This window comes from Muscardinus avellanarius, assembly GCF_963383645.1.
Source record: "Muscardinus avellanarius genome assembly, chromosome: 6".
NCBI classification, from domain to species: Eukaryota; Metazoa; Chordata; class Mammalia; order Rodentia; family Gliridae; genus Muscardinus; species Muscardinus avellanarius.
In genome coordinates, this window is record NC_137791.1 from 63,394,198 (window position 1) to 63,420,218 (window position 26,021).

Here is a 26,021-nt window from a genome sequence, read left to right on the forward strand (position 1 = left end):
AGGGTCTCACTAAGTTGCTAAGAACCTCAGTAAGTAGCTGAGGCTGGCTTCCAACCCATGCAATCCTCCTTTCTCAGCCTCCCAAGAGCTGGGATTACAGCGTGCACCACCACGCCCGGCCTGATCTGTTTTCTTTCCTGTACTTCCCTTCCCCATAGAGCTTTATAGTCTAGCAAATTAAGAATCTGAAGGTCGGGGCAAGGGAGTAGCTTGGGAGTAGAAATGCTTGTCTAGGATGCAGGAGACCTGATTTCCACTGCCATCACCAGTAAGAAAAACAAAAGAACCTGGAGGCTGTGGATCCCCTTCTTAGAAAATAGCACATACACATATCATTGCTAGGACAACCCTTGCCCCTCACACACGCTAATGCTGGAAACTTTCTCTCTTCCTCCCCTCCATCCTTGTCCTGTTATGGCTTCATTCACCAAGCACATGATAGGGAAGGAATACTTCCTCCTTCTGATGTCACAAAAGGGGTCTTAGCATCTCACTGCTATAATCCAAAGAACTGACTGTACAACTTAAAGGAAAGAAGACTTATTTGCTCACAGTTTTCCTAGAGATTTTTGGGTTCCATCCATGGGAGGCCAGGGAGTGAGGAACTCAGGGCACGGCCGCCAGAAGCTGAGAGAGGGAGAGCACGAGCCTGGACTCACACATCATGGAGTCCAGAGACAGAAAGGTAGCAATGGGAGAAAGAACCAAATATAACCCCCAAGTCCACACACACCCGGGGACCTCCCTTTAGCGACCAATCCCTGCTTTCCACGTTGCTAGCTTGTTTCTGCGAGGGACGGGAAACGATTCGATTCCATCCATTACAGAAGGGCACTGGTTTGATGTGTCCGTGATGGGCTCTGAGCCAGTCTTTCATCTCTTATTTCCAACTAATTGATACTTCCTTTCTTGGGACCCAGGCAGTAAGCCGATGTGCTTTCTTTGTCTCTTTTCTCTAAGTACCTTTTTCAAAGCCTGTTTCCTCGTGATAGGCTGGTTTTTGTTTTGGCTTATTTGTTTCTGGTTCTGTCTTTTCTCTGCCATCTTCCTCTGTTCACAGCAAGCATCCACTCAGCATGCCATTAAACATCTGTGTAGAGAGGCTCCTGGGGATTAAACCCAGGGTGTTCTGCCTCTGCAGTCCACCCCCAGCTCTTGTTATTACATCCTTTGATACAGGGTCTCACTCAGTTGCTGAGTGTAGCCTCAAACTTCCCGTCTCTTGTCTCAGCCTCCCAAGTACTGAGATCACAGGCATGAGCCTCCGCACCTGACTCACTGAACATTATTTTAAAAGAGAGATGCTTTGCTAGCCACCTGGAGAGGGGCTCTAGCTCCCCCCTTTTGTGCCTGTTAACTTTTATGAGATAAAAGGAAATCGAGGCACCTTTGTAGATGAACTTCATGACGTTCGTTTACAAATTCTAAGTGGCATCCAAACCAAATCCATGCTGAATGTGTTTCCCTTTGTTATTTTGTGGACAGCTCCCCTGGCACTAGATGAATCAAGGGGAAAGAATCTCAAATCTTTGCTCCAAGTGCCAGGTCCTATCCTTATGTGTGTCTCTCCTGTACGGCGAGCAGCCGGCACCCAGCCCAAGCTGGCAGTCCTTACACAGGCACTATTAATAGTCATTGTCATCATGGCAACTTTAGTTAGGAGATAAAATTAGGTGGTGAGTTACAATCTAAACCAAGATCTCCATGTCACCTTCCTATCACAGCTACAGCAAAGGATAAAAAAAAAAAAAAATGAAAATAAATGAAAAATGACTTCACAAGGTTGGGGCTACTTCAAGCATGAAAGCATAGGTTTCTTTCTTTAAAATGTACTGTTAAGCCGGGCGTGGTGGCGCACGCTTGTAATCCCTGCGCTTGGGATGCAGAGACAGGAGGATCGCGCAGGTTCGAAGCCAGCCGCGTGCACTGGCTTAGGAGACCCTGTTTCCAAATAAAAAATATAAAAATAGGTCTGGGAGTATAGCCCGGAGGTAGAAGGGCTTCCAGGAACCCCAGTACCACCAAAATAATAAATAAATAAATAAATAAATAAATAAATAAATAAATAAATAAAATGTACTGTTATGCATGAAAGCCTGGGAAAAGATCTGTTTCCCACTTTTACAGCTCCCTCCCCCATGTCACAGTGTTGTCATCTCTTGCTTTTTAATAGACGTAGCATTTCCTAAAATATACTCTACCACCCAAATAGTAATCTGGCTTTCTGATTAAACAATAATTCCTCATGTTCAGAGATCAAAAGTAAATGTAAAGTTTTATTTTTATAGGACTTTGATTAATATTAACCACTTTTTATTTTATTGCAAATCTCCTTTCACATCAGAATGAGATCCCAGAATTCACATGCCCACTATGGATGGATATGATCATTTTTCCAATTGTATTTTCCTTTAAAACTGACTTTGTTCTCATCAATACTGTCCTTTAATAGAAGCCAGTCTCAGCATCTTAGTGAGGTTCTTAGCAACTTAATGATACCTTGTTTCAAAATAAAAAATAATGATACAGCAAAAGACAGCTGTTCAGGAATAGTGGCTTTTTTGACTAGGTTTCCATTAGAATGAGGAGCACTGACCTTCAGCTTCAGACCCGCTCCTTACAGGGACAGGCAGCGGCAGACAAGCTTATCTGGGGCCAGCTTCTCAAAGGCCAATTCAGGGACAGAGTGACTTTACTGTTTAAGTAATCAGTTTGCAGCCTTGGATGTATTTTGTTTGAAGGCAGGTTGAAAGTGAATGTGAGATTCTTTGCCGCATGTCTTTTTAATTTCTTTTAATTGTGCAACTAATCTTATCCAGAAGGAGTGTCTGTTGAGACCTGGGAAGAGCATTGATCAATGACAGTTACCCCATGTCTATTTCTTAAGTCACTTGGATTAAAATTTGTTTAGTGACACATTGCAATAAAAAAAGTCTCTTCAAAATGTCCCAAATGAAAATATGATTTTTCCAATAGGTTTTGGAATGGTGTTGGTATAATTTGGGGGGGTTCCTTTTTTGTATGTTTGTTTTTTTGGGGGGGTTATTTGTTTTTGTTTGGTACTAGAGAATGAACTCAAGGGCATTCTACCTCTGAGCTATACCTAGCCTTTTTTTTTTTTTTTTACTTTTTTATTTTGAAACAGTCCTGTTAAGTTGCTGAGGACCTCACTAAGTTACTAGGCTAGCTTCAAACCTGCAACCCTCCTGTCTCAGCCTCCCAAGTACTAGATTACAGGCATGTACCACCATGCCTAAGGCTAATGTTTTAGTAAAATATTTCATCTAGACTGCCTGAAATGAGATCATAAAAGGAAGAGCCTAGAAGTGTTCCCTGGGCACCTGGAATCTAGAATATTTGGGGTTTTTGTTTGTTTGTTTGTTTGTTTGGGTTTGTTTGTTTCCAGTACTGGGGATGGAACCAGGGGCATTCAACCTCTGAGCTACACCCTCATCCCTATTTTTTATTCTTTATTTTGAAATAGGGTCTCACTGAGTTGCAAAGGGCCTCACTAAGTAGCTGAGGCTGTCCTCGAAACACGATCCTCCCACCTCAGCTTCCCAAATGCTGGGATTACAAGCATACGCCCAACTTTCTTTTGTTTTTGAACTTTCACAACTGCAAAAAATTCAGAAGAGAGGTCAGTCTTGCCTGTATTCTGAAATATAATACTGAAAATACATGTTCAGAGTTCTTCTTACAATGGAGTTTATACCTCACACCTCAGTCTAATTCCTTCTGATAAGTTATTTTCTATTGCAGTGTTTTATCTGTCATATAGAATACAGAATATTCAAGCAACAAACTTACAGTGAATTTCTTTGTCAAGGAATCAAAACAAATAAGAATTATTAACTACATGGGAGGGCATTACATTATCTGAGAGAGATCATTTTTATGTCAGAATTATAAGGTCAATAAAGTGTTAAATTCTTTCAAGATATTTTTACATTCTTTATGCTTTCTAAGCCCCACTGATTAAGAGAGCTTAGAAGCATACCTTTGATAACAAGCAAGACATTCATCATAAACAAAAGACTATTTCCCTTTTTCTTATCCTACTTTAAACAAGGAGAGAGAGAAAGAGAGAGAGAGAGAGAGAGAGAGAGAGAGAGAGAGAGAGAGAGAGAGAGGAGAGAAGAAGAGATGAGATGGAAGGAGTGAGAAAAAGAAAAAGGAGAGAGAGAAAGGGATGATCAGTCTTTGCAGCCAAGGCTGATCATCACAAAATCTCAAGTGCAAGCTTTTCCCATCGGTAACACCAATGGTTCCCGACTCTTTGCAGATCACATGAATTTGGGAAATTTTTATGTCTCTCTTCCTTTATTGTCAGACCAAACAATAACTGTTTATGGTTCCACAGGGTTCTTCGGTTAATACCGTGGTTGTTTTCCTGTTCAGCCTCATTATCCAGCATTCTCTCTCTTGTTTTTGCTCCTGGTTTTAAGTAAGCTTTTAAGCCAGTTATCCATACTTTGTGCAGGGAGGGAGAAGAAATGGAAAAAAACTCGCCAACTATTTGAAGCCAGGGAAGGGGTAGGATCATCTAAGTCTGGGGATAGAAAAAAGCCAGGTTCAGCTGGACAGAAACAATTCTTGGCAAACATTGAACAGATAGATCATAGTTAATAACTTCTTGACCTGAATGTGGAATATCACCTGAGGTCCCAGGGAAGGTGAGCTCCCCACGTTAGCTCCCTAACCCACTGCGTTTTTTTTTTTTTTTATAACATATGTGATATGGGCACTTGTACATTCAATGTTTTTCTTTTACACTAAGTCTCATATCTTTTATACTCCCAGATTCTGGTGCCTAGAACATAATATGTGTTCAGTGAACACTTCCAAAAGAATGAATGGAGAAGTTAGGGAGAAAAGAAATGGAAACTGCATTTCTTTTACAGTTATTATAGGGTCCCTATATACATATTTTTCACTTAATCTTCACAACTTTATGAAATCTTATTTCTGTGTTATAGAAAAAGAAGCTAAAATTCAAAGAAATTAACTCATTTGAGTCTCGAAGCTATTAAAGTTGGCATTGAAACTTGGATCCCTGTCTCCCAAATCCATCTTTACCTGCCTACCATATTGTCTCCTCTAAGAGTCAAACCTCAATTTATCTAAATACACAAATGTGCCGGGCGTGGTGGCACATCTTGTAATCCCTGCGCTTGGGAGGCGGAGATAGGAGGATCGCGCAGGTTCGAAGCCAGCCGCGCTGGCTTAAGAGACCCTGTTTCCAAATAAAAAAGTATAAAAATAGGTCTGGGAGTGTAGCCCGGAGGTAGAAGGGCTTCCAGGAACCCCAGTACCACCAAATAAATAAATAAATAAATAAATAAATAAATAAACAAACAAATGTTTCATGTATTTTCATATAGAACAACAACAACAAAAAAAAATCATTTTTGGCAAGAGTTTAGTGTGACATCACAGCACAAGAATCCCTGAATTAAAGGCTGTCAAATATATTTGTTCACTGATTTGACTGAAAATATTACACATGTAAAACAACAAATATTTAAACCAAAAATATGTTGATGTTTGAGACTCCTTGACATGTTAGACTTTTTGACCTTGTAGGAAGACAAATAAGCAAGTAGACAACATTTGCCATCCTGGGTGATGAGCAGTCCCAGATAGTATAGACACTCCTGCCAAGGTGCCTCCGCCTAGGCTATCCTTTGAAGGACGAGCAGTTTCTCTGCTACTTTATTGCTGTAGAGCCTACACAGCTTTACCATGAGCAGCCCCTGGGCAGCATCCCTGGCCCCCACATGCACAGAAAACCACCATAGTCCCTGGGCAGCCCAGGCTAGGAAACCAGGTAGCTTCAGAGACCAGCAGGGCCAGAAATCGATTGGGACTTAGGAGCTGCAGGCAAGCGAAGAAACAGTCTCGGGGATGGCTCAGAGCACAGTAGGACCGGACCAGGCTGTGGGTGTATTTCCACATAAGTGGAAAGTGCTTGCTAGGCCAAGTGTGTCCATGGTTGTGTGAGCTGGCGTAGGTTTCTGGAGGAGCGACGTCCCCACTGCTGTGCCAGAGGTCAGCCAGGAGGCCCAGACGCTCAAGTCAGTCAGTCTATTCTGCCATAAGTGAGACCTCAGTGTGCACTGCGCATTGCACACCCTAAACACCTGCTCGTGGCAGCCTGACTCTCCTTTGGTGGTTCCAGATATAATCGTCTCTTTTCTGTGCCTAAAACCTATTGAAAATAGCCAAGCCTCACTGAACAGGGCCCTCTGCACTTGTCTTCCTTTTTTTCTGGAATGTTCTTTCCATAGAAGGTGTGCTTTCTTGCTTCCTTCCCATTTCTACTCATAGGCTCTCTCTCAGAGAGGCCTTCCTGGACCACTCAATATAAATTACAAGACCTTAACCACTACCTCCAACATCTCTCTTTTCTTGCTTTATTTTTCTCCTTAATTCTCACATCTTTTTTATTGTGTGTGTGTGTGGTGTGCGGAATAGAGCCCAGGGATATTCTACTTCTGAGCTATACCCCCAACTCCGTTTTTTATTCTTTATTTTGAAACAGGGTCTCAATAAATTGCAGAGGGCCTCGCTAAGTAGCTGAGGCTGTCCACGAACTTGGATCCTCCTGTCTCAGCCTCCCAAGTACTGGGATTACAAGCGTGCACCACCACTCCCGGCTCCTCACATCTCTTTATTAATTGTCCCCCTATAAGACTTATTATGACAGAAACTGGACACAGTGATAGATGATAGATAGATAGATAGATAGATAGATAGATAGATAGATAGATGATAGATAGATCTGTAATCCCAGCTACTCTAGAGGTTGAGGTCAGAGGATGGCAAGTTGGAGGCCAACCTAGGCAAGTTAGCCAGACACTCTCTCAAAAAAAAAAAAAAAAGAAGAAGAATTAAGAGGATTGAGAGGGTAGCTCAGTGGTAGGTGCCCCTGGGTTTAATCCCTAGTACCACAAAAATCCAATAAAAAAGACTCACTAGGAAAGACTTTTTTTTTATTCACTATACTTTTTTCAGAATTCTCTAGCGCAAAGTAAGCAGTAAAAAAAAAATCCTTTTTTGTTGTTGTTGTTGTTGTTTCATAATAAACATTATTTTGGGTAAAGTTAGTATAAAGAATAATTCAAATACATAAAATTTAAAACAGTAAATTTATACCTTGTAGCTATAGCAATCACCATAATAATCACAAACAAGGTAAAGTCTAAATTATTGCCTAAGCAGACAGTATTCTGTCAGGCTTCTGTTGCAGCCAAATATTGCAATTATTAGAAGGGAGGCCAGTGGTAAATTTGCATTTGACCTTGAAAGACTGAGGGTGGATGCTCAAATTATGGTATCACAACACCCTAACCCGAAAAAAAGCAACTTTATTAATATTCTGCAGCAAAGTACTGGAGTAATTATAGCCATGCTTTATCATTCTCATTTCATTTCATAGAGTAATCAGTTTTCTTCATGATCCATTATGTCTTACTCTTTCATATGGTTGATTGCTCTGAAAACCTGGACATTCTTTCTCCATGAACTATTTCCTAAGATACCCAGGGTGCTGACCAGGTCATCTAAGATCACACTGCCCTCTCCTGAGCAGATCTTGACTCCTCACCCAGAGAATGGAATCAACCTGGTCAGGAGTGTTACTAACAAGCTAATGTGGGGGTTCTCTTTGGTCATGGAATTTTTATTTGTATTTAAGCTATAAAAATATACCTAGAAATATACCCTTGAATTCTAAAAGCATTTTTGACCAATTTAAATGCAATTATGTCCTTGCAAAATTCACCCACCTATTTGGGTTCAAAATCTTTCTATTTCCCCTAGTAATCATTTCTTGAATGAATTAATAAATTTTATATCTCTAATCTTTGACATATAATGGGCAACACTATTGTGTGTTATGCATTTTTTTTGTTTTTGTTTTATGGTAGTAGGGATTGAATTTAGGGGACTTCTACCTCTGAGCTACATCCTAACCCTCTTTTATTTTTTTATTTTGAAACAGGGTCTCGTTAAGTTGCAGAGGGCCTCACTAAACTGTCTAGCTTGACTGTGAACCTGTGATTCTCCTGCCTCAGCCTCCCACGTACTGGGGTTACAAGCGTATACCACCAGCTTTCAATGCCCTTTTTCTATCATATTTGGGATTAAATCAAGAGGCATTCTACTTCTGAGATATATTCCCAGCGCTTTTTATTTTTTATTGCAAAACAGGGTCTCACTGAGTTGCTAAGGCTGGCCTCCAGCTTGCTATCTTCCTGCCTCAGCTTCCCAAATACTGGGGTTACAGGAGTGCGCCAGCATGCCTGGCGCATCATAAGCGCCATTCGATAGACTAGGAGCTGGGAAGCTATGCATCGGAGCCCCGCTTCAAACCTGGGGGGCCATGGGGAGCACCATGTCAGGTCTCCATGTTCTTCATGTGGCATTTTAGTTTAAGTGACTTGATTTGATGCTCGTCAGGCAGGAAATGCCATACTTTAAAAATGAAGTCATAGTTCTTGTATTATTTTCTTTTTTGATGTCTCTGAATATAACAAGCCTTATAAATCTCTGTTGAGAAATACGTATTTGCTGAATGCATATTCTCTCTCTCATGCACACACACACATACACACACACACACACACACACGATTGGTGACTGACCCTGTAGCTTTTTAATTTGGGCATTTAACTCTGGTCCACTTAGGATTCAGCTTAAAGGACAAATAATTTTTGTGATATAAATACACCCTCTGTACACAAATTGTGTCTTTAAGCGTCTTTAAACTCCACACTTACTCGGCATTTTCATCTACTTTAGTAGCTCCTCATGACCAGATTGACAGTGTTTCATTTTATCTCAAATGTGAAAAAACTCCCATCCTCCTGCGGGGTTTCATGGAAATATAGTAAAAGCGCTATCTATTCCCCTGATGATTCCAAAGTGGGTTGGCTTGCTATTAAAAGTAGCTCAAAGTCTTAAATAGTGCTTTATTTTAAGCACAAGAACATTTCTCCTACATTAATAAACTCACTGATGATTTCCAGATGTGCTGAGTTTTTTTTTCAACTAATGATAGTATAGTTTCTAAAATAAATTTTCATCAACTCCCAAAGAAAATATTTTGTACAGATCTCTGCTACTTGAGAAATATGTCTGTGAGTAAACACTCCAATAAACACATTTGTTTATAATTCTGTGAGAGCGGGAAGAATGACAGCAGCTTGTCTTTTCAAAAGAGCAAGGTTAAAAGGGAATTTCCATGCAATGGAATTAATTTCAATGCCACTTTCTTAAGACACACAACCACTTAGCTTGAAGATCAGTCTCTGGGGGGTGGTTTTCCCTTCCCTAGGATGTGGTGGCCTGGTGGAGATGCCACCGAGGAGCAAAACTGAGTGCAGCCGAGTATTTAGTATTCAGAGGAGATGAATAGTAGAAAAACAAGTGACAGTTGCATATTTGTAAGATATAAATTATGCATCGTCTACTTGCCAGCTCTTGGCTTTTCACTGAAGGGGGGAGTCATGCTCCCTGTGTAATTTTGGCTCATTTCCAGACTTTCTGTTCCTTACTGCTAGCTGAGATGAGATGCCAAACCCCTGCGCTGTTTGAATTTGCGCAACAATGCTTTAATACCCAAGCTCCTCCATAAATAGCTTGCTTTCCCCATACTCTGAGAGAAAACAGCCACAGGAAATCTGGGAATGTGCAGCTAGCCCTGCTTAATTGATCTATGCCTTTAGGCGGCAAGGGAGTGTTCCTCTGTGTCCCAAGCCTCTGCTCCTGCCCTCGCAGGACTGTTTACCTAAGGGGCAAAGAAGTCTGTGTGCAAAAGACACCGTTCGTTGCTACTCCAGCCTTAGCAACAGCAGCAGCGGGCTGTTTGTTGTTGTTTGTAGTCTGGAGAGCCGTACTCCTTTAAGGAAACACAAACTCTTTTCCCTCGTTCCTGGCCCCAATCAGTAATCATCCAGACTGTCAGCTGCCTGCCTTTATCAGCACGGGCAGCCCAAGGAAATCGCCTTGTCTCTCTCACCGAAAAAAAAAAAAAGTTAAAGGAGTGCAGATGGACAGTGGCTTTTTGCATGAGTAGCCAGCTAGGATCCGGGGGGGCAGCAAGCCATGGTTTTGAGTGCTGTGCGGGGTGCATTTACAACTGTAGCTTGGGAGGTCTCATTCAGGAGGAGTGAAATCGCTGCATACATTTTTGGGTTTTGGTGAGCAGTAGCCATCGGGGTCATTGTGCTGTTATTGCAGAGCCCCACAATGAAGATCCAGGAGCATCCCGGCATACCTGACCCCAAACAGCAGAGGAGTCAAGATGCCGATGACCAGCAGGAGAGCTTTGTCTCAGAAGTGCCCCCGCTGGACCTGACGGCATTGTGTGACCAGAAGAGCTGGGAAGGTAGGTGAATGATCCTGGGCGCTTGGCTGCCTTGACATTGGAAAAACATAGACAAATAAGCTAGGGAGAGGCAGGGAGCCGCGCATGTGTGTGGGTAGAGTGAGAGCTCTGTATGCAGACGTAGCCGCGTTTATAAATGACCGAAAATCCCCTCACCTAACATAGCAGTGTGGCACTTCATTGCTGCCGCAGTCTAAGAAAGAAAGCGTGCTTGCCCTCTCTCCTAGCCTCCCCTCCCTCGCCGTCTTTTTGTTTTGTGTTGTGTTGTTTTTAGCTCACCAGGTGTACTGACAGGCATGTGTCTTTTCCTCTTGGTAGTACCCAGTGGAGTACTACCAGGTTTCCTCTTTGAGTACCCCTGACCTTCCCCCTATTATGCGCCAGCCAGGGGCCACCTTCATTAAATCTGCCTGTTTTTTCAAGAAAGATCTTTTGCTTTGCTTGCTTCTATGTTTGTTTTTATGGATCCAATTTTTTTTTTTTTTAACTGCAGCTTAACAAACTTGAGCACTGGAAAAAAGTGTTTCTTACTGTGAACCTGAAATACCGTGTCTTACTGGTTTTTCTGGGGGTTAGTGGTACAAACATAAGGAATTTACTTTGAGGATGGGTTTTTCAAAATTGTATCCAGGATGGACATTGCAGCAGTTTTATTAAGCTGCTTATTCTGTCATTCTCCCTATGTCTGCATCCAAACCTATATCAGTGTGCATCTAAAATATATGCTCGTCTGCCTCTCTAGCATGTGCATTTGAAGGTGACAACCAGGGAGAAATCATGCTCCTGATTTCAGCACAGAAACATGACTTAGCAAAACGACTTAGCAGAGAAACACAGCTATAAAAAAATTAGTGAAATTCCTTGTCTCTTACCCCAACTTTCTTTGTTTTGTTTTGTTTTTTGTTTTTTTAATAATTCTGCTTCTGTTAATAATCTTGGAGGAAGGATCAAAGGCAATCTGAAAAGATCACAAGGTGAAAAAAAGTAGCCCTGTTGAGCTCCTGACATCCAGGACTTCAGTGAGAACAGACAGACTATTTTTATTCTAGTTTTCCTTCCTGTAATCTAAGAAACCTGTTCTAGTACTTTCCATATAATTAGGCAGTGGATCAGAGATTTTGTCAGCTCTTCCCAGCTCACAGTAAGCTCACTGCACGCAAAAATGGATGGTTATTTTAGGTGATATATTCCTGAGTACTGTTGGGTTCTTGTTTCATTTTGTTTACTTTAATCACATATTTTAATTCATACATAGAAAACAGCCTGCTTTTCCCCACCCCCAAAAAAAGACTCTCATAGTTTTCCAAATGAAAGAAAAAAGGCAATAACCAAAATAAATATTATGTTTGGGTTTTAGTGGTATAGTGTGCCACAGAGCTCTAGAAAAATAACTTAGATTTGAGGTCAGAAATCAAATTAGCCACATTCTCTTCCTCCTCCTGAAATGGACTCAGTTTGGTTATTTTTTTTCTTGGTTAATCATAAATTTATTATCTCTCCCAGCACACTTAAAAGGGCTAAAATAAAGCTAAAAACTCTCTCCAGAGTGGTTAAAAGCCAATTAATAATTTTAAAGACCTTTTTTGCAGATAAATAATGTAAAGAAGCCAACATATTATTATTTTGGAATCTAGATAGAAGTTATTTTAAATGTTACTGAAATTTCAAATAGGTTTTGGAATTTGAATTGTGCTGTTTGTGTAATGTATGAAATATCTTGCTGTGGCTTTTTGTTTTATTTTGTTTGGCAGTTGCTGCATTTGTTGTTGAACTTGCGTATCTTAAAAATAATGGGTTTATTCCAAGGCCAACTTGATCGTTTGGTTACTGCTCTCAGAGACCTTTTTTTAAATTATACACTTATTTCAGTTTTCCAATTCTCAATATAATAGGGACATATCCATGAGTATAGCGGAAATGAAGGGGTTTCTACAAAAGGTAGATAAATTGAGAACAGTTAGTTTAATTGCTAAAGTAGTACCTTTTGTATAGCTCCAGTAAGAAACAAACAAAATGATAGCCTCCCAGAAAGGAATCAGCTTTTCCACTTTAGGCTGGGCCTGTGAAACCTGTGCCATAGAGGAAAAAAGTGGAAGAAATAATCACCCCCAAACACACATAGGAGTGTCCACGTGAGGCCTCCAGCACCGCTCTTAAAGCCACCACGTGGCCCCCTTTTGCGGTGTGTGTGTGTTTCCTCCTCGTGCCCACAGGGTAACTCACACTCTCACCAATGTGGAATGGGGACTCGGTGAGAGTGCGCAGTGGACAGCCTGCTCGTGGGAGTCCTGCAGTGTGTGCACCCAGATGGAAGTGATGTGCTCTGCTTCCTGGGGTTTTGCATCAAGAAAGCAAAAAGGGGAATGAAGCTCATAAGTGGAGTCCACAGGCTACAGAAAGTAGAACCCTTGAAAGGCAAATGTATGGTCTGTCTAATCATGCTTGTTGGCAGATAACTAACTATGCTTTATCTTTTAATCTCTCCATACGCATATATGTTTTAGGGCACATTATTTGATCTAGCTACAGTATTAGGGTTCCTGTTCTCCAAAGTTACTGTTCTTTGTCATTGAAAGCCCTTCAGAGTTGCATAAGTAGAATATCCCAAACAGCCAATTCTCAGAGCTGTTGATTTGGGGTACCCTTTGTGGAAGTATTAGAGTTTAAATACTCACCTTGTGAAATTAAGTTTGTAAGGATATTTTTAAAGGTCATAAAATACTTCATTTATCTTACTAGTCAGTTATCGCTTGTAGACAATAATTTTGAGAAGTTCTTGAGAGGAATCATGAAGCAGCAAAGGATCTTTAAAGATCTCCCCAATGAACCTTTCCATCATACAGATAAGAGATTTGTGCCCCTGATACGCAAAATGACGATTATAAGTAACAGAGCCTCTTGAATTCACGTTGATGCCTCTTTCGAAGCAGTGCCAGTCAGGCATCATGCCAGGCAATTGACCAGAGTAGTTATAAGCCAGAGTCCTAGGTTCAGATCCTGCTCTGCCACTTCACCAGGTCTTTGGGCATCATGACAAACCTGCCTCCATTTTGCCTTAATTTCCTCATCTTGAAATAGGAATAGCAGCAAAAGACACTAATGAATCATAGATATAGGTGTCTATGATTGTTAGGATTAAAAGAGCTAAAGTATGCCAAGTGCTCAGCACAATGTGGGCACAGGATACCATGTAAATGTTGTTATTATCTTCCATAAATATCTCCAAGGATAGTTGTAGGAGAAATCAGCTTAAGTTTGCCTTCTTTGCAACCAGAGCCCAATTTTGCCTAATGACCATGGATGGCTCTGAACACAGAAGAGCACCCAGTAAGTGCATGCTTCGTGAATTTACTAGGGACTCACCTCTGTACCCAAACCTCCTTGCCTCCTTTGCTGGTGTTGCTAGACTTGGAATTGGAATGTAGCATTTGAGAAGACTCCAGCTGAGTCTCTAACAGGGCCTTGATAACAGGTTTGTCAGAGATGTGCAAAGGATGGAAGACAGGCACATAGTGAATTAGTAACAATTAAGCAACTGTGCAGATAAATGGATCAAAGTCAACTCAAATGGGGAAATTTTCAGCCCTTTTCTCCTCTATACATTTATCAATTATTTAGGCAGAGAGATTGATGACCTGCTTATTAGCTTTACAGTTAGGAACAAAGCAGATATATGAATTTTTGTGTGTGGGGGGCATATATGTGTGGCACTGGGAATTAAATCCAGGAGCATTCTACCTCCAGGCCTTTTTTATTTCTGAAACAGGTTATCATTAAGTTATTGAGGGTCTCACTAAGTTGCTGAGGCTGGCCTCAAACCTCCTATCCTCCTGTTCAACCTCACAAGTCCTGGGATTATAGACAGTGTCAATGTACCTTGCCAGATAAATAAAATTTAAGATTTAAATTTGTAATTGAGGGATGAAGATGTAGCTCAGTTGTAGGGCACTTGCCTAGCAAGCATGAGGCCCTGGGTTCAACCCCTAGTACCGCTCTCCCAAAAGAGAATTCTGGCCAGGCGTCGTGGCGCCCACTTCTAATCCCAGTGCTTGGGAGGCTGAGACAGGAGGATTGCGCAGGTTCAAAGCCGGCCTCAGCAACTTAGTGAGACCCTGTTTCCAAATAAAGTATAAAACAGGTCTGGGACTATATAGCCTGGAGGTAGAAAATCCCCTGGGTTCCACCCCCAGTACCACTAAAAAATAAAAAATAAAGAGAGAATTTTGTAATTGCTAAACTGACTGTTAACGTCCCTGCTCTATCTGGGAATTTCCATGACTATTTGATCAACTTAATAGGACTACCATGGTTCTAAAGTTGGACATCAAAACACCAAAAAAGAGCCGGGCATGATGGCGCACGCTTGTAATCCCGGCGCTGGAGGATCGTGCTGGTTCGGAGCCAGCCTCGTTGGCTTAAGAGACACTGTTTCCAAATAAAAAAATATAAAATAGGTCTGGCAGTGTAGCCCAGAGATAAAAGGGCTTCCAGGAACCCCAGTACCCCCCCCCAAAAAAAACACCAAAAAAAGTCTATGAAAGGGTTCCCGCAGTAGAGAGCTTCCCCGTGAGGGTTCACATCCCTTCTCTGTCCAGGATGTGCATTTACCTCCCAGCAGGACTGAGAAGAATGTGGTTATGACGTCATGCCAAGCAGTAGTGGTTCCAAATAATATAGTTGGAAATTAAACAGAAAACATCAGCTCCCTTAATTCTGTGTAGATTTCTTAAAAATGTATCACTTTTTTGCGGTACTGGGGATGGAATCCAGGGGCAAAACCTCTGAGAGACACCCCCAGCCCTAATTTTTTATTCTTTATTTTTGAAACACCTCAATGAGTTGCAGGGGGCCTCACTAAGTGGCCGAGGCTGGCCGCGAACACAATTCTCCGGTCTCGCCTCCCGGATGCTGGGATTATAAGCATCTGCTGCCATGCCCAGAGAAATTTATCACTTACTTCTTAAAAGAAAATCATCTCTTATATAGTAAATGGACCTTACCAGCTAAGTAGAAAGTAGCTATGTCGCATTAACTACATCAGCACCAGAGAGGTGCTCTTTCCTCAGTGGATTCCCTTCATTTCCATGGACCCCAGGACCCATGTATTCTTTTTTATTACTTAGGCAGCAGGAATACAGCTGTTATCTCTGTTATTATTTCTGACCTGCTTGTGATATCAGCTGACCTGTGTGGATTAATTTTTAATGGACAAATGTGTCACAATTATGTCCAGAGTTCATTGTGATAAGACACATGACTAAGAACAAAATCACTGTATCCAAGGAATTCTGGTTTAGATATGAAAGTGCATTTATTTTATGTGTGGAACTTTAGGATAAAAATCTAATTGGAACCCGGGTGTGGTGGCGCATGCTTATAATCCCAGTAACTGGGAGGCTGAGACAGGAGGATCAGAGGTCCACAGCCAGCCTCAGCCACTTAGTAAGGCCCTCTGCAATTTAGTGAGAACTTGTTAAAAAAAAAAAAATAAGGCTTAGAGTATAGCTCAGAGGTAGAATGCCCTGGGCCCCATCTCCAGTAACACACACACACACACACACACACACACACACACACACACACACAACTAATTGGAAGCCTCAGATATTTTTGTTTTTGTTTTCCCTTTGAAAGATTTTTCTGCTTTGAATAATTCCCTTTGAATAATATTCCTGGCTATTTCATTGCTCCTAAATTATGGTTAAAATAGAATATATTTATCAAACTAGGAATTGGGAATGGTCAGTGTATATATCCTCAAAACTGGCCCTCTGGGCAGGTAATATAGTTGGACATATTATGGGCCACATTTCTTATTTAAATCTTGTTTTTCCAGTCAAATACTAACTATCAAAACATGAGAGAACCTTGTTTGTTTAGATAATTTCAAACTAACATGTGGGAACAGTTGTTCTTATTAATTCTTTAGTTATATTGAACTATATATGACATGTCATTTTATAACTTTTTAAAAATAGGACCCTTAAATTATAAGACTATGTAAAAGAATAACAGGAAAGGGAGAAAAGAGAAAGAATCCATTGGGCACAGTGGCACATGCCTGTAATCTCAGTACTTGGGAGGCTGGGACAGGAGGATTGCAGGTTCAAGGCCAGCCTCAGCAACTTAATGAGACTCTGTTTCAAAATTTTAAAAAAAGGGGCTGAGGCTACACCTCAGAGGTAGAGTGCCCCTGGGTTCAATAGCCACATGGAAGAAAGAAAGAGGGAAGAAGATAATAGGAGCTTTTAAATCACTTCAGAAACTTCACTTCTATGTACAGACTAATGATGAAGCATTCCTTTTTAGTTGGCTAAAGCTGAAATTTATGATTGATGGCTTTACATTTCTCATTTTTAAATGTGAATAAATTTGACTCACCTAGATGCTTTAATAGAAAATGTCACCCATAGGAACTGGAATTTCCTACATACCACCGGTGACATCTAAGAAGGACATACTTGTCTTTTCTGTCACTGAAGTGATTATTGGAGAATGGGGCCACCAAGTAAAGCTGTGTTAACAAACAAGAAAACTGACAGATGGCCTCATGTTAGCCACCAAGCATCAGTCATAATTCACTTCCATGATTAGTATTCATAGTGAATTCAAGACCACTGCTTATATATTTGGGGAGACATATTTGGTTAATGGGTACTCTTTTTGCTAAAATGTTTTGGCCTAGAGGCCAGAGGGTTGAAAACTTTAAAAATGGCGGTCACGTGTTAAAAGAGAGATTCTACTAGATTCGGACAAATTGGAGGGCTTTGGGATCTTAGGTCATACCTTTTCAGACTGTTTTTCTGATGAGTAGCAAATGCTTAACTAACCAGCATTCCGTGTGCCAATATCAACAGCAGACTCTGTTTTGCCAAAGCCCTCTGTCCCCAAGCAGCTTGCCCTTCCCCCGCTGTTTTGCTGCTTGCACTTTGCCTGGAGCCTGGGTGACTGAGGCTGCCTTGCTGTTCCAGCCACCTTAACCCTTTCCCGGTCCCTGCTCACTTGGGCGCAGCCCTCACAGGAAACGACTGCTGTCCTAGGAAATAGGAGACGCCATCTGGCCAGTTGAAGAGTTCCATTTTTCTGCAGCTTCATGGGAAATATTTTATTTACTTTTTTCCTAGAGATTACTCGCCTTCTCCTTACTCACCTCCCAGACCACTTTTCACCATTTTATGTTGGCAGATCTGAGCTGCTCATCTCTGAGCCAGGCTACTTAGCAGGAGCAGACTGACTGTTAAATGGTGGGGCGCCTCTCCTGTGTCTCTGGCCCTAGCCAAGTCCACCTACCAACAGATTCTCCTTCCCACCCAGTACCCCAGTACTGGGGAGCGAACCCAGGGGTACTCCAACACTGAGTTACATTCCCAGCCCCTTTTTAAAGTTTTATTTATTTGTTTGTTTATTTATTTATTTATTTATTGGTGATACTGGGGGTGGAACCCAGAGGCTTTCTACCTCTCGGCTATAATCCCAGACCTATTTTATATTTTTTATTTGGAAACAGGGTCTCACTAAGTTGCCGAGAGCCTCACTAAGTAGCTCAGGCTGGCTTTGAACCTGTGTGATCCTCCTGTCTCAGCCTCCCTCCTGTCTCAGCCTCCCAAGCGAAGGGATTACAAGCATGCACCACCACGCCCGGCTTTTAAGTTTTATTTTGAGATAGGGTCTTGCTAAATTGCCCAAGCTGGCCTCAAACTTCTCACCTTCCTGCTTCAGCCTCTGGACACTCTAGATTACAAGCATGCGCCACAGCTCCGGCTCACCCACGTGCTTTGAGGTTCACTCGATAAAAATCATCTGTTTTGAACACTGCATTCACTGGAGGGAAAATATGTATATTATCTGTGTCGCCATATAACTTGAAGCTCTTTAAATTTGAAAAACCATATGGAGCTTACTCCATATGAGGTTTTCATTTTGTTTTGTTTCAGTTAATGTGCTTAGCTTCCCTATTACACTGTGGGCACTTCAACATCTTCAGTTGTCATTGAAGCCCCGGCATGTTCTACATGGAAGGATTGATCTGGAAGTTAGCTGACTTCATTTCTAGACCCAAGTCTTGTCATCGACTTGGGGTTTGCTGTTAACTTCTTTGGGTTTCTTTTCCGTATCTGTAATCTGCCAGGTTGGATGAGTGCTTCTTAAGCCTGGCTGCACACTGGCATCTCATTGTGTGAACATTTTTTACAAGTGTGTAAAGGCCTGTCTGTCTAGTTGTGAGGCCTATCTGGGCTCTCACCTAAATATTTCATCAAACTAGGTGGTTTGAGGCCCTGGATAGTGGTGGGTACTTAAGTTCTCCATGGGACTCCCATGTGTAAAACTGGATTATGATTAAATTATACCAGTACTAGCTTTCTATGATTATAATATGGTCTCTTTTAGATAAAAAGCTGAATATGCACTTATTTAGGATTTTTTTTACATTTTATAGTTTCGTATCTAAAGGAGCAGCTCCCTGTTTCATGATGCCGACTCTAAGAATCCCAAATTTTAAGATCAGATGCAAATTCCACCCTTATGTCAATCACTAATCCACACTAATCCACAAATGAATTTAAAACACAACTGTTCTTTTAAATGGAGAATATTGCAAATGAAATACTGTATATCATCTGAAATCTATCTTTAAATTATCTTAGATAGGACTTTTAGTAAGAAAGGAATATATTGAGGTGGATCCTGCACTAAATAGAAATACACATCACTCAGTTACTTCCCAAAATGACAGATCAGGATTTTGTGCTGAGTAAGATTTTTTTTTCTCTTCAAGATTGTCTAAAAATAGTTTGTGCTGGTTTGTCCTCTATGGAGCGTTCTTTTTATTTTTTTCCTTTTATGACTAATTTTTCTTTGCTTCTCCCTATAAGTGTGTTGCAGAGAGGCTTCTAAATTTCGAGTGCAAAGCATGCCTCATAGACTGCATGCTAATCCCACCCACTGAGCAGAAGCACAGCACAGTGTACTGCGTGACCAAACAGACATTGTGAGCCCCTCGATACCCAGGAATCACATCCTGGCTGCTTTGGTGCAAGATGTATAGCCTTGGTGCAAACACCCCCCTCCCTGACACACTTGCTTTTCTTTCCCTTGATATCCTCCCATGGAAGATCTCTCCTCCCTTACCTGTGGGGTAAGTGGAAGTAACACCCCTGGCATCTTCACAGCTGCCCTCGCGGAAGCCCTAGCAAATTCTTTGATGAAGGCAGGGAAAATGGGGATTGAAGGTGGACGATGCCCATCAATTCTAATGAGGATTTCAGCTGCGTCTGTGGTTGAGATCTTAGACCTAGGAAACTGTAAATTCAGTGATGCCTTTCTAGAGCCTTTGGGAAGCTTGGGAAAGAACCTGGACTCGGAACCATGCTGACCTCTCCCCACTATTGATTTCCAGAACCCGTTCCGACTTTCTCCTCCTGGCAGCGGGAGAACGTGGACGCTGACGAAGCCCGCCTGTCCCCACAGGCTGGCCGCCTGATTCGCCAGCTTCTAGATGAAGACAGTGACCCCATGCTGTCTCCCCGCTTCTACGCTTATGGGCAGAGCAGGCAATACCTGGATGACACGGAAGTGCCTCCTTCCCCACCAAATTCCCACTCTTTCATGAGGTAGGCTTTCTGTGTTGCTAATAAGCATGTGCATCTCTCCCAACAACACTGAAAAAGATAGCCATGGCGCCGGTGTGTAGCAGTTTTTTAGAGAATTAAGTTCCATTCTAGATGTGGTGGCACATGCTTGTAATTCCAGTACTTGGGAAGCCGAGACAGGAGATCTCAGGCCAGCCTCAGCAATTTAGTGAGATCCTGTTTCAAAATTAATTTTTAAAAAAGTGCTGGGGGAGCCAGGCATGGTGGTCCATGCTTGTAATCCCAGCATTTGGCAGGCTGAAACAGAAGGATCAAGGTTTACAGACAGCCTCCGCTACTTAGTGAGGCCCTCTGAACTCAGTGAGAGCCTGGTTCAAAATAAAGAATTTAAAAAAAAAAAAAATAGGGCTGGGGTAGAGCTCAGAGGTAGACTGCCCCTGGGTTCTATCCCCAGTATCACACACACACATACACACAAAAAGTGCTGGGGGTATAACTCAGGGTAGAATGGCCCTGGTTCAATCCCCAGTCCCAACAAAAACAACAGCAAAAACAAAAGTTGCAAGTCTGTGGAGAAATATATTTGAAGTCCTCTACCAATAGCACTTCTTTTCCAAAATTCTCTCACTTCTAACTTTTAGGCCCACAGCAGATGGTTCAGTCTACCTTTGCTAATCATAAATACAAGTGAGAAAGTTAGAACCACTTAATAGGTGGGCCGTACAGAGCTCGGAGTCACAAAATGAATCCATGAGCTTCCTTTTGTTCAAGAGCACAGAGGCTGTTTGGCTTCTTTGTGCCACAGGGCACCTCATGTTCCCAAGGCCTCTCCCAGCAGCCCATGGCTACTGGGGAGAGGAGGGAAGAACTGACCCAAGTCCTGCCCCTCACAGGCGGCGAAGCTCCTCCTTGGGGTCCTACGATGATGAGCAGGAGGATCTGACACCTGCCCAGCTCACACGAAGGATTCAAAGCCTTAAAAAGAAGATCCGAAAATTTGAGGACAGATTTGAAGAAGAAAGGAAGTACAGAGTAAGTGCCCCCCTTATTATGGAGTCCCTTCATCTCCTCTCCCCTGAAATGTCTTCATGTTGGCAACTCAGAGAAAGTGATAAGGAAAATTTCTAGGGAATCTCAAAACACAAAGACAGTAAACACTGGGTAGTAAACCCTGGTAAACCCCAGCCATCATGTATCACCACTTTTCTTGCAGAAGCATATTCATATAAAAAAATTGAAAGCTTAAGCCTACAATTTATAAATTTATCAGTGGACACGAATGGGAAAAAGCGTTGAATAAAATCTTTTGTTTGGCATTAATTTTATTCAAGATCATTTTGTAAAATTTCATTACTATTGAGCTTATTCTACTCTCGGTCAGTTCCATCCTTCATGTCTCTTAAAAGGAGGGCAGAAAGACATTTGTCATGGTGGCTGCAGGGTGTCATAGACTCTTCGGTTTTCTGCTATCTTGGCCTTACACATTGACCCTTCGTGTAATAGAAAGTGGGCCGTGGACCTCACAGGAATCCATGATTATAATGATCCAGCATTTTGCCTCTGCGGATTTGAAAGCTTCAAAATTAACCAGATAGAAGGAAGGATGATGGAATTACACCTGTGAATTTGCTCTGATGAATCATGGCTAATTTCTTATTCTGATGGGACTCAACTTTGCCTTCCTATTTAAAATGAAAATGATCATCGACTGTGATGACTGTTCGCTGCCCCAGTTCTAAAACATTCACTCTCAACTTCCTTTCCTCAGCCTTCCCACAGTGACAAAGCAGCCAACCCAGAGGTTCTGAAGTGGACAAATGACCTTGCCAAATTCCGAAAACAGCTTAAAGGTAGGTAAAGTTCTGGGCCTGGGTGAGGCTCCTGTACAAGAAGCCAGGGCCAGGACCCATCCTCTCTGTACATGTGAGGTGCCAGGGCCACGCTGTCCCAGAGACCTGAGGTTGCCTCCTGGTGCTCCCTATTTTTAGGGTGACTTAGTCCCCTGGCCTCAATCACAGGACAGCCAGATCAGCTAAGATAGAAATTCTGTAGCATTTCTTCACGTCCCCAAATTACTACTAGAAAGGTCCTGGCTTCAAGTCAATACTTCTTAAATACCTGTTTAATGCCAGGCTTCATTTGCTGTGGTGTTAGAAGACATGTAGACACAGAAGTAAATCTAAAAAGGGTTTTGCCCCTTTCCCTCCAATAGCTTGCTGTCATTTAGGAAATAATCATGTAAACAACTAAATACAGTACAAAAGTGAAGTGATTTCAAAATGAGGTATACAAGTCATCCAGAAAGAGTTGGCCAGCACTTGGGCATTAGATTAGTTCATGTCTTTGCACAGTAGGGGAGCAAGTATGGGAACATTTATGCCCCATTCTGAGAAGAGCTAGTAGGCTGATGTACCTAAGCCTGGGTGTTAAAGAGATAACGCTTTCTCAGGAATTAGGGTTTGGGAAATAGTCCAGATAATCCAGGAAGACATTATCATTATTTCGGGTTTTACATAATGACTCAGGGATTTTCACTGACATTATAATTAGATACACTGGGAAGAAAAAGACATGGGTAAGCAGTTATTGACATCACAGAAAAATAATTTGTGCTCAGCAGGCACCAATTCTCCTATATCTCTCCCCTGACCTAGAGTCAAAACTAAAGATATCTGAAGAGGACCTAACGCCCAGGATGCGGCAGCGAAGCAACACACTCCCCAAGAGTTTTGGTTCCCAACTGGAAAAAGAAGAGGAGAAGAAGCAGGAGCTGGTGGACAAAGCAATCAGGCCCAGCGTGGAAGCCACGCTGGAATCTATCCAGAGGAAGCTCCAAGAGAAGCGAGCAGAAACCAGCCGTCCTGAGGACATCAAGGTGTGTGGCCCCAAGCCAGCTGCCGAGCCTAAGCTCTTACAGGCAGCAATGTAGAAACTCAGGGAGGTCACATGACCACCCCCCACCCCAGAAAGTAATACTGTTTTAAACCTCTCCTACATGTAGAGAAGCAGATGAAATAACTACACTTTCCCCCCCCCCCCGGGGGTACTTTGGAGATTTTACTACAGATTGAAAACAGACAACTCTATTGTGTATGTTGCAGAATTAATCTATAGAGGTTTGATGGCTCTCTGAGGTTAGATTGTAGACAAACCTGAGGGACTGTGTAAGCCGTAAGTGGAGCCTTTGTTTGGGCCACTAAGCTTAAGCTCATGCCCCACAGCCCTGTGGTCTTCAGTACTCACACACCTCTGCTGCCACGTGGGAGACCAAGGTCTTGTCGATTCTGCAGTGCTGTCCACATTTTTGGCAAAAGGTCAAAAATAGCTCATTCCTAAGTGAGCTTTGGACAGAGAGCCAAGGAGAGCTGTTGCATGAAGATTCTTTTCAACCTTCCTTTAGTAGATTTGTTTAAATTAAAAAGTCGGAATGTTCACAAATGTTTTTCCCCTTTCATTTCTTATCCCTGTGTTTATACAGGATATGACCAAAGACCAGATTGCTAATGAGAAAGTGGCTCTGCAGAAAGCTCTCTTGTATTATGAAAGCATTCATGGACGGCCGGTATGTGTTGCGTTGCATGTTTTGATTGGGGTCAACTATCTGGCTTTGGAAACAAATTTTCTGTGTTCAGTATCTTGTAAACAGGGTTTCCTACTTTTTGCTTTTGAAGCTTTAATATAAAGTAGGTTTAATGTAAATGAACACCCTATCAATGCCTTCTGAAGGCTTAGCCAATAAGGGAGTTCTATTATCTAGTAGATGCCGAACTTAAATTGAGCCCCAACAAAAATTAGCTTGCAACTAAAAGTATGTCACTTGGTGTCCTGTTCAAGGGAGGGATGGATGAAAGGTACAGGAAGAGAGAGTATAGGATGCACAGAGTCTCAAAATGAGGAGACTTCCCTGTCCCATATCTGCCCCCTAACCTGTCACTGGCTCCAGGTTTTCTCATCCATAAAATGAAAGTACTAAACCAGAACAGTGTGGCCTAAAACTCAGTCTCTCTGCAGTAGGGCTGCAAACAGTGTTTGTTTACAGAGGACTTCCAGCTGTGTCAGAACCAACTGTGCAAGGCGTCTGAAATACCAATTTGCCTCTTCACAACAATGGCAAGCAATGGGGTGGTTTGTTATTCAGCAAGCGTTTATTGAGTGTTTGTTTGTTAGTAGCTGTGGGGGACACAGTAGCGTGATGGGCTTCTGCTGTCTTCCTTCCTGGAGGAACTTATAATCAGACATCTTTTTTGGCAGTTACTCTTAACAACCTTTCTGTTCACAGTGTTGTTAAGAACCCAACAAAACCAGTTCTTAAAAACAAGTATAAGGAAGCATGGAATTCAGGCTCACAGACTGATTACTTGATTGATTTTGTGATATTGGGTATTGAACCCAGGGACATTTTACCTCCAAGCTGTACCCCCAGTCCTTTTTTCATTTCTTATTTAGAAGGAGGGTCTCGCTAGGTTGCTGAGTTTCACTAAGTTGCTGAGGCTGGTCTCAAACCTGCTATCCTTCTGTCTCAGCCTCCTAACTACTGGGAATACAGGTGTGCACCACCAGGCTTGGCACCAGATTTGTATATAGCCCAAAAGCATAGGCCTCCTCTCTAGTCTCAGCCATAGGAATAGTCTTTCCATCTAAAAGAAGCTCTTTCAAGTAAAGAAGCTTCCAGAATGATATACTAGCTTCTTTTTCTTTTTCAGTGCTGGGGACTGAGCCTGGGGTTCGTGTGAACTAGTCAAGTGCTCTGCCACTGAGCTGCGCACGCAGCTACTAGTCTTGAGGTCAGTGAGGGCAAAGGTGAGGGCATCATTCACCTAGTGCTGAACCTGATGCCTGGAACGACGAGGCCCACCACAGCCCGAGCCGAGTAACATGCTGCAGAATGCACCCCCCAGTGTGTTTTGGTTCTGAATATGTCAGGTTTAAGTTAAAAACAAAACAAAACAAAAACAAAAAAACTCTGGTGCTGATGCTGATTGATTTTGCTGGCTTATCCCTGCAGTGGAAAAATACTAGCACTCTGGGATAATGTTCATGTTTCAGCCAAGTTTTGTTTCAGGTTTTTTTAAAGGCACTGAACCAAACAGTAACTGCTGTAGAGCTCAGATATATTGTGAAATTTTAATCTTCTCTCCTGGAGAGATAGAACTGAACTTCTGTGAACAGAGGGGAACCCCCTATCCCTTGCAGGCTCAGAGCCCAGACTGTGGATTTCATGGCCACCAGGCAGGCTTCTGCGAAGCCATGTGAAGCCCTCCTTTAGCCTTCTCTTCCCTGCGTGGATTTTATGACATTGACAGAATCCTTCAAGGACTTCCTTGCCTGAGGCTCCCAACATCTCACAGCTGTATTCTAAAATGACTCAGCTTTGCTGCCGGTTCACTGATTTGTGTGGTGCAGTATTTGTTGCTCTGAGTTATCCCCCTAGACAGAGGCCATGAGCATAAACCATGAGCCTCAGAGGCACAGACCTGGATCCAGAACCCAGACCGCCTCGACCAGCTCTGTGACATCGAGTTATGTGGGTAACTTCTTAGACCCCAGTGTTTTGTTTAGAGAGTAGCTGTCTGTTCTGGGTCATCATGGAAATTCAGTGACATGACAGACAAACAAATAGACACGTGTATGTATATTTACCTGTACGCTGTCTGGCACAGAGGAAGTGGAAATGGCGTGGGGGTTGCACAGTAAATGATAGTTTTTACTTCTCTTACAATTACGGGTTCTACTCTCTGCAGCCTATTTCAGATTAAATCAGAAGAGAGAATGAGCCTTTTTTTTTGCCCTCTTATCAGTAGAAATACAAAATTTTAGTTCTTAGCCCTGTCTTATTTTCTTTTCTCATTCTGTCATATGGATCCTAGCATCTCAGAAAACAGAGAACTAATACTCTAGGAAATTTGAGTGTCATATATTTCTGGTCATAGGCCAGACTCTCTGCCTCTTTCTGGAACATGAGCTCCAACTTCCTCAGAAAAAGCAGAGTTCATTTGATATCTGGCCAGTCTGAAAATAAAAACGTGAACTCTTCATTC

At 42.1% G+C, this 26,021-nt stretch overlaps 1 protein-coding gene across 1 annotated transcript in view; it reads left to right on the forward strand.

Annotated features, from left to right (window-relative positions):
- Nucleotides 1-26,021, forward strand: part of FAM13A (family with sequence similarity 13 member A) — a gene marked incomplete at both ends in the record, with an annotated part of 316,801 nt that overhangs the window by 277,714 nt on the left and 13,066 nt on the right. Inside the window, 6 exons of the mRNA XM_080697200.1 lie at nt 10,246-10,393; nt 19,791-20,004; nt 20,877-21,015; nt 21,752-21,833; nt 22,638-22,858; nt 23,462-23,545. Coding sequence (XP_080553326.1) covers nt 10,246-10,393; nt 19,791-20,004; nt 20,877-21,015; nt 21,752-21,833; nt 22,638-22,858; nt 23,462-23,545 — 888 coding nt within the window. The remainder of the gene's footprint in view (nt 1-10,245; nt 10,394-19,790; nt 20,005-20,876; nt 21,016-21,751; nt 21,834-22,637; nt 22,859-23,461; nt 23,546-26,021) is intronic.